Consider the following 9,857-nt stretch of genomic DNA (forward strand, 5'->3'; position numbering starts at 1 on the left):
AAAATCGGGAACTATCAGAAACGCAAAAAGGAATCCGAAAAAAAATATAAACTTCATCGCCAATCGGTCAAGCGGAGTTTCAAGAGTCATACTGACTACTAACCTCACAACGTCCATGATAACCAAGCATAAATCATCTTTATTGATAATAAACATTACAGTCGTAAACATGATGAACAGCACAATTGTCCCAACCACGAACCGTACATCGTTATAGTTACATCGTTGAATACCGTTAAAAAATTAGTCTTCTTAGTCAAGATTGAGAACGTCATTTCATGATAATCTGCAATGATATCCACGTGCTTGTATTCAGTAGCTTCTATCGGAAGTCGCTGATCATAGATATCATAAATTTCATCAGCTAATTCTTTGACGTAACCTTGCTTAATAATTTTGGCATCTTCACGTTCGGAATAAAGTCGATTGTTGGCGTGGCATTCATGAGAAGTGATAGCCGATGTAATGTCATATATTTCTTTTTCAAGCTCATATTAATAAAAACGTTACCATATTGTCGTTCCAACATTTTATTATTGAAAATATCTTTTCTAAAAGTAAATTGAGAAGTTTTAACCTTTGCATTTTCTATACGATCCGTTTTGTCAAATGTTATACTTTGACAAACCCATGGATCTGAAAATAAACATACCGAGTTATTATCGCTAAACTTAATTCAATTTATATATATTCAATCTTCATAAACATCTTTTAAAAAATTGAATTTTTTCTTAAAGTGAATTACACAGAATAGTTTCCAAAACAATAAGGAGAAAAAAATTAGGTAATTTTCGAAAATTCCAAATAGAGTCAAATAAAACTGAAAAAAAATTTTACAATTTAGTAAAAATTCAGAAAAAAATGTTATCGTTGTTCATTTTGGCCCTTTTTACAGTTCAATTTTTTATTTTCTACTTTCATTATGACATTGTTTCATTGATGCAGCATTATTTTCATGTAAAAACTCAAATATTTTTAACTTCCCGCTAAGAAAATTAAAAATTTTCGAAAATCGTTCGTAAGTTATCGTTGACGAAAGAAAACTGAACAAAGTGTTTTTTTCAGAATTACTTCGAAATTTCTCGTTCGATCAATTTGAACTTAAAAATCCTTTTTGAGACTTCAAAAATTGCGTCAGATGCCGCCAACCGCGTTAAAATCAGTTCATTCATTTGAAAGTTATTGCGGTTTGAAAATTCAAAAAATAGTGTTTTGTTAAACTTCTACCAGACTTTTGAGCTTGGAGAGCTCAAAAACGTAATAAGTGCAATTTTGAACGCTTAAGTATGGAATTAGCGACGGGAAGTTGCAAAGATGGCCTTTCAGTCAACCGTTTTCCTAATTTTTTTTTTCATTGGTATTAACGTTTTAGACGATTTTAAGCTGATTAGCAGCCCGACTAGAAATTTCAGTGAGGCAGTGATTTGGCGCAAGTAAGGCATGCCGAATTCCAAACTTGCAGTAAGTAAAGCATCCAAACCAGGCCGAAGTTTAGGATGTAACGCAGTTGCGAAGCTCAGCCTAACTTGGCTTCCTGATTAGGTTGCAGTTTGGAAACCAAATTCGCAACGGAGAATCCAATTCTAATTCTTTCTTGATTTTTAGCTTTTTTATTAACAAGCGAAAATTAATAATAACAAATGCTTATTTTTTTTATCTTCTTTTACTATTTTAAGTATAAATATTAAATTTAGGACTAAATTTTTTAAATATTTCATGAATAAAAAAAAACAAATTCTTTGTTGCTTTTATTTAATTTTATTTTTATTATTTAATTTTATTTTTTCTGTAATTTTTAACTTCCCGCTAAGAAAATCGAAGATTTTCAAAAATCGGGAAGTTATTGTTTTCACCCCGTTTTGCAAAAATCGAGTTTTCATCAGATCTCGACATTTGAAGGTCACAGGAAGCTTCCCTGACTATCCCCGCGAGATTGTCACGGTGTGTGTGTGTGTGTGTGTGTGTGTGTGTGTGTGTGTGTGTGTGTGTGTGTGTGTGTGTGTGTGTGTGTGTGTGTGTGTGTGTGTGTGTGTGTGTGTGTGTGTGTGTGTGTGTGTGTGTGTGTGTGTGTGTGTGTGTGTGTGAAAGTATGTGAACCGCTTATAACTTTTGAACGGCTTGACCGATTTCATCGCGGTTGGTGCCATTCAAAAGGGCTTGACCAAACTTAGATTTTGAAAACTATTTGGACCGATTCAGATCAATAGATTTTGAGAAATCTTCAAAAAACTGAAAAAAATTTTTTTGAATGTGGTTTTTTTGGAATAACTTTTAAACGGCTTGATGGTTCAATTCCAAAAACTAATCAGCTCTTAACCTTAAAAAACCACGTTGATCGCCACCAGTCTGGTCAAAATCGGTTGATTCGTTCGAGAGATATCGTGAACGAAATAAAACCGAAAAAAGTGTTTTTTCGGAATAACTCCGAAATTCCTAGCGCGATCAATTCAAAATTTGAGATTCTTTATGAGGCTTAAAAAACTGCGTCGAATGCTGCCAACCGCGTAAAAATCGGTTTATTCATTCAAAAGTTATTGCGGATTAAAAATTCAAAAAATAGTGTCTTATCAAATCTCTATCAGACTTTTGAGCTCGAAGAGCTCAAAAGCATAGGAAAGCAATCTCTTTGAGCTCGGAGAGCTCAAAATAACCCATAAATTGTATTTTTAAGCTCGAAGAGCTCAAAAACATCATTGGTGCAATTTTAAGCGCCTAAGTATGGAATTAGCGGGAAGTTGCAGGGATGGCCTTCAGGGTCAACCGTTTTCCTAATTTTTTTTTGTTTTTTGGAGCGTTTTTTAATGTGAAGAGATTTTTTTGATTGGTAGATTTGATAAGTCAAGGGGGAAGGAGATGACGGAGGAGTTAGATACACTAATCATACATAACACTTAATTTTACTTCACACTCGCCTTAATAGTAATTATAATTAGTAATTATTAATTATTAAAAATCGTACATGTCGAACGCGAGACTCGAACACGGTACCCGACGAACGAGGGCCCTATACCATACCGCGACGCTACGCCGATGATGAGCGACCTCTTACTTCAAGATACTTATAAGCACAACCAATGTTCGACTTGCCTAATTTAAAACAAATAAGATTCGAATTGGGCTTGCCTAAGTTCGGAAAGCCAAGTTCGCTCTAAACTAGCAAAACTCAGGTTATCGTTACTTGAAACCAGTTCGGCGTTCCCATGATATATCAGACTTAAGGAATCCATGAAACTTTCCTAGTTACGTTCATTTCTAGTCAGGTACATGAGACACCATGTTTATATGTACAATAAACAAATACTCTCATAAATACACACTTTTATATGTATAGAACTAAAAGGCTTAACCTTGGAAAGACTTGAAGCCAATTATCTTCTCCCACTCCGTTTTAGAGTACTTTGGCAAGAAACGCCGAAGTTCGTCAAACGTTTGGAATGCCTAACTTGCCGGAAATTATAAAATCCAAAGATCTACGGAAGTTCGGTTTGCCAAACTTAAAAGTAATTGGGGCCATCTATGGTAAGACGAAGTTTGGCGAATGTTTGGAATACCTAACTTGCAGGAAATTATAAAATCCAAAGGCTTACGAAAGTTCGGTTTACCAAACTTAAAGGTAATTAGGGACATTTATGGCAAGCCAAACTTCGGCAAATCTTTGGTTATCGTTACTTCCAGCTAGTCAGGCATTCCAAAGGTTCGCCAAAGTTCAGCTTGCCATAGATGTCCCAAATTACATACAAATTTGGCATGCCAATCTTCGTTTTGCCTAGCGTGGATTTAAGAAGGCGCAAATTAGGCTTGCCTAAGTTAGGCAAGCCAAACTTGCCCCTCACTAATTCTTCGATATTCCTCACTACAATTTCTATTTGGGAGAAAAAATGTTTTTTGTACACCCTTTTGGCATTTGTCACGTGATTTTATAAAGAAAAATACCTTTTGTGTATTGTAGCCTGTAGAGTGTCATTTTCTTGTCATCGTCGTTGACGAATTCGACAATCAGTTCCCACGGTACCGGTGCGTAGCTTGCAAAAGGATTCAGCGTAAAGATAACTGTCGAATTTTTTTGGTCGTACAAATAATAAACAGCCATTAAATTCCGCTTCCACATGAACTTTAAAATTGTTTTAGTACTAAGACAACGTAAGTTAGTTTCAACGATCAGAAAAGGCGATTTTATGACAACCTTCAGCTTATCAATTGACTCAAACGCAAGCACGTACATCGGGTACGTAGGAAGAAAACCTGTGACCTGTTTGTCGAATTTACGGTCAATCACAATCAATGGATTCCCGCCTGGGTCCCAATTGTTGTCAAGTAGATCCTCGGAGATCACCACTGGATTCGAATTATTTACGAAACACATTTCAACCAACTCCCTCTGTTAACAATAAGTCGTTAAATTTATAATAATAATTTTAAATTTCTTTGTGTAAATTAATAAATGAAGTTATTTTAATTATCAACTGAGAAAATACAAATTTATTTTTAAGATAAAATAAACAATAATACTCACCGCATCACGTTTAAGACGTTCCGAAGAATTTTTATACTTGGAATCTATTATTTTTAATCTATTCCATTCAATACTTGCAGTAACCAACCCCCAAAAAATAATTAATAGAATAATTTCTCGCCACATAACTATTAATTTGACATTACCAAATTGCTTTTAACCGCTATCCTATCAGAAATCCTCTCTGATCTTTAAATAAATGTACAAACTGCACAATTTTTCTCTGATAATACACGAGCTTATAAAATTACAGAAGAAACGACAAAGTTATATGGCAACATTTGCAAATCGAAGAAAAATCCATATTTCCCGGAAACACTTTTATTGCATAGGCCGTAAAATTATTAGCCATTAGTTGATTGAATTATTCGACGTGTGTGTCGTCACACACACTTAAACGTTCACAAGTGTGTGCCATATAATATTTCATTTATTGACGCGTTTTGATCAGCTTAATCTGTATTCACGATTTAATAATAATATAATAATGAAATTTACTCAAAAATTTATTTTTCAAAAGTTTTAACAATCACTCTCCGTGCAATCGTGATAATACTCATTTTTTTCGCATAATAATATTAATAAATCGATCACAAAGTAATTTTCACCTACTAAATAATTTTTTTCTCTTTATTAATATAGTACGTTTTTCCCGTTAATTATATATGTAATTTGTCGATAAAATACATGACTTATCGTGAAAGAATCGAAGACTTCATTTTTAGGCGATTATAATAGCAATTAACTCTGGAACTTACTTCTCGCGCGTTCGCACTTGACATGCAATAGAATTTTTAAATAAGAAGATACATGAACAAACGGACTTGCGCTTTTCACACGCTTGCGCATTAAAATATGTAGACTACTTAAGCGTCTGCACACAGCAAGTGTGTTTTAGTAATTTTCTATCTGTATCTTTTATTAAAGATATTTGATTCTTAATATCTTTTACACCGCTGCAACTGCCAAGATGTAATAATCGTGGTATTGATAATTTTTTTAAATTAGTGCCACAATATTTTCATTGCAAATTCTAACTTGCAGGCAACCATATCTTTTGTTTTTTTCTTAAGGAAGTCCTTTCGCTCCAGTTGAGTCATAACAACTGTAGTAGTAAATTTTCAATAAATTAAAATACAAAACCCATAAAAATTCCTAAAATTAAAAATAAATAGTATATGAGGCATTAATCGTTGAAATTTTGAAAATTAAAAAAAATAGCTAAATACAAAATTAATTTGACTGTTGTAAATCAGCTGTTAGTAACCTGTCCGTGATTTGGCAACGCTTTATTTCGGTTGTTTACATTTTTATTTGCACAATATAACCTTAACCGTGTTTAACTTTTTGCAGTCAGTGTAAATAAATAAATTAATTAAAAATGTTTAGTCACAAAACCATAACATTCTAATGTCTCATGGCAGGAATGCTAGTATTTTTTTATTATTGTTTTATTTTTCAATTATGAATTATGAAAATTTGTTAACAATAAATTAACTAATAAGTATGCATGAAAAACATAAGCGCGTTAAAGTTTAGTTTGAATTTATTGAATGGTCTGAAGCTCGCGCGCTACGCAACGTTGCCAAATCTTCTGACTCCATTTTATTGTAGGTAACTTGAGAATTTTTTGTGATTTTTAAATATTAATTTTTCAATAAATATCTCGGTAACTGATATATTTTATTGCAAAAAAAGAAACCTGAATTTTTCGAAAATCTGATTTTTAGTTTTTTTTACTTCATCTAATCCATGACTGATAGTATAATTTGAGAAATACTGCAAACGTCTGATTTTCTCGTAAGACTCTGAACAAATACTAACATTAAAAAATTTTATTTTTCAAAAATTTGTCCGGTAAAGTATAATTTAAACCTCACTATAAAATAAATAAGGACCTTAACTATTAGAAAAAATTAAATTTACTCATAATCTAATATTTTTTATTTTACATTGGCGGCGAAAGGACCTCCTTAATAAGGTAAAAAGCCTAGTTATTGATAACTTGAATTTTATTTTAATACAAAAAAAAATCAACTCTAAAACATGAATAGGGGAAGGGGGGGGGGCAAAGCAGGCCCCCCTAAAATTTAGGTCTCAAAATTTTGGGGGCAAAGTGGACCCCCTGAAATTTTTTATAAAAAAGGTGAATAATAAATCATTTATACTTTTGATAATGATTAAAAGTGGTTTTTGACAAAAAATTGTCATTGATTCTAAAAAGTAGGAAAAAGAAATAAAAAGAACAGTTCGTCAAATTTTGTCATATTGCTTTTTTGTGAAGGGTAATGAGAAACAAAGACTAAAAGAAAAGAAATAAGTCAATAAGTTCATTTGCAGTGAAGTTACACGCTTTTTCATATTAAGAAAGAGCAAAATATTGATGGAACGATTTTATTAAATTTTTTTGCGAAAAAAATGTTTATGGCAAAATTTTTGGAGGGGGCCCAGTTTGCCCCACATTCTAGATTTTTTTATTTTAATGAACACAGCTTATCAATGTTGAATTACAAACAAGGGGCTAAAAAGTAGTGCAAAGAGTAAAAAAAAAGTACGGATATGACCATTTTTTCCTTAAGGTGGCCAACTTTCCCCCCCCCCCTTCCCCTAAATATAATTTTTTAATTATAATTTTAAGATAATTGGTCTTTTGAGAACATTTTAATCTTTTAATTAGAATAAAATTGCAAGTGTTAAACAACTAGGCGAGTGGCAATAACTGGGTCTTTTACTTTATATACAGATTTTTGGTATACTGAGAGAAAAATTTTTTTTTGAAAAAATGGGTATTGTTGTGACAAGAAATTAATTTGTTGAAAATTTTAAAGAATTTTATTTTTCAGCTGAAGAAATAAAAATTTTTTTCACAGCAACTTTCTTGTTAAAAAAATTTTTTTTTTAATTTCGAAAAAAACAATTTTAGATAGACAACTTGCGAATTTTTATCCAAAATATTTTTTTCCCAAATCTAGAAAACTTTTTCCTAACAACAAATTTACTGTAAGAAAAAATTTATATCTCTTCAGCTAAAAAATAAAATGATTCAAAATTTTCAACGAATTCATTTCTTTTCACCCTTATTTCCATTTTTTCCAAAAGAAATTATTTTCCTTAGTGCAAAACTTTTTTTTTCTTTTAATTTTATTTAGAAAAATGTTTTGTTTAAGAGCCAGATTTCTAATTCCGAATGAAATTCCATCCAATGCTAAATTGTATATATTGGCAATAAAAATTTTATTCTGGATTAAATTTGGTCTCTGATTAAAAAACTGATCCTGTTAAATATCACTTAATCATTGTGACTAGTGTATAACGTGAAGTTTGGCAAAAACAACAGTCAATTATTTTAATATTTTATTTATTAAATCAATCAATCAATAAGTACATATAATTAAATAATTACAATTAAATTTATTCAAAATTGTCGTTGTGATGTCGTTGGAAATCGGAAATATGTCGGACAAGGAACTTGAAGAAGCAGTTACAGTGAGTAATAATAATAATTAATTAACAGTAATTGATAATACTAACAATATCAACTAATATTGATAGAATCACTTGAAAAATCTCGAGGACATGGAAGTGACGGGGAAATATACAGAAAAAAAGTTATTAAAAACGACGAATTGTGATTTAAAAAAAAATTCCGAATTGGACACCCGTAAATGCGGTGATTGGAATGAAAGCTCGCGATCATTCGATAAAAATTCCCTATTAAATAGTAATTATAATAATAATAAAATAAATAACGCCGAATGGAAGTGTAAAAATCTGTACAGTATTCCAAATCTCGATCCGTGCAACAATTTACATTCTTATGGGGAAACTCCGCCATCCGCTCCGTATAAAATAAAATTCTCCGGCGATAGTGATACATTCGTATCCGAGGAAGAAGACTATAATTTATTTGAAAAGTTAAAACATTATCTAATTGATTATCAAGAAAATGTACTGGGGATATCTTCTTCAGAAGAGTATAATTTTTCAGCTCTTATGAAGATGATGGGACAAGCCATGGCTAAATCTTTACTTGCACTTTTTTATTTTATCATTAATGTCATTCCAATGGCACTGGTTTGTTGATTTATTTGTATAATCTAAGGTAAAAGCCTCTATTATTGACAGGACCCCAAATTATTGACACCCTATTTAAAGAGGTTCAAGCGTAACTTATGAGTCAAAATAGTGTTTAAATTTTTTTTTACTTTCAATCTTCTCAATTTTCGTCAAAATTCTTTTTTTTAATTTAAAATAATTTGAACACTTTAATAATTGATGATTTTTACTTATTCAATACAGTAAAGTAATAAAATAATTTTCGTATTTATTACTTGCCGGATTAAATAAACAGATTTGTCAACGGCGCGTTTGATTAGACCCATTACAGAGCTGTGCATGTATGTGTGGGTTTAATATTTCTCTCTCTGTAACTGTATTTCTATCCTTTTCTTTTTTCTCATCTGTTGACACGACGTTGCCAAATCTTGATTCGAATAAATAGCTGACGATAAACGAGTCAAAAACAAAAAATTAAACTTTGAATTTTTCAAAAATTATATCGGTAATATATAATTATTAAATTTTTTATATTTTACAATAATCCAAGTTTCTTGTGCATAGTTTTTTATTCGTTAAAATTAAAAGGTTAATATTGAAAAAAATAATTAAAGTCTCGACTAAAATTTATCTGCCATAAGAGCCCGTGTATAAGGAGAAAAAATGTGATTTTTGAAATTTAATATCTAAGTAACTAAACGGTAAATCTTATTAAATTTTTGGGATTAGATAAACGACGTATTTATTTATACGGGTACTTAATTTCAAAACTCAAAGTTGGAAATTATTTTTCACATTAGATTCACTCAAACCTCCTTAATTTTAATATTTCAATATTAAAATCAGTTAATAATTACAATTATTGATATTTCATGAAAATTTTGCATATTTTTAAAATTAAAAAATAGTTAAATTTAATTCCAAGGTATAAATGATTTACCGCAAAAAAATTTCATTTTTTCAGGTAGGACAAAACTGCTTATACGTTTGTAATTTCTTGACAATATTGTTAAGAAAGACCTTATTTTCAAATCCAGATTTTTTAATGTTTTTTTTTTATGTAATTGCATTGTTTAAAATTATTTTAGATTATTTATAGTCTAAATAACCATATAATCATTTATTTATATTTTATCGAGTTAAAATTAATTTTAAAATAGCGGATGTCAATGATTGGGACACAAAAATTAACTTGCGTCAACTATAATGACATAGGCTATAATGTAAGGTAACCTAACCCCCTCAACATCCATATCAACGTATTAATGTTTACATACTGTCATGTGAT

The 9,857-nt window shown here is 30.8% G+C and overlaps 1 protein-coding gene across 1 annotated transcript; it reads right to left on the minus strand.

Annotated features, from left to right (window-relative positions):
* Positions 1–249: 249 nt before the first annotated feature.
* LOC123271474 lies at positions 250–4,172 on the minus strand. The gene is made up of 2 exons (XM_044737823.1): positions 3,934–4,172; positions 250–636 (listed from the first exon to the last, which is right to left on the minus strand). Exons 1-2 carry the CDS (start codon positions 4,106–4,108, stop codon positions 365–367), a joined length of 447 nt encoding a protein of 148 aa, XP_044593758.1. The 5' UTR covers positions 4,109–4,172; the 3' UTR covers positions 250–364.
* Positions 4,173–9,857: the final 5,685 nt, after the last annotated feature.

The sequence above is a fragment of the Cotesia glomerata genome, linkage group LG9, assembly GCF_020080835.1.
Source record: "Cotesia glomerata isolate CgM1 linkage group LG9, MPM_Cglom_v2.3, whole genome shotgun sequence".
Taxonomy (NCBI): Eukaryota; Metazoa; Arthropoda; class Insecta; order Hymenoptera; family Braconidae; genus Cotesia; species Cotesia glomerata.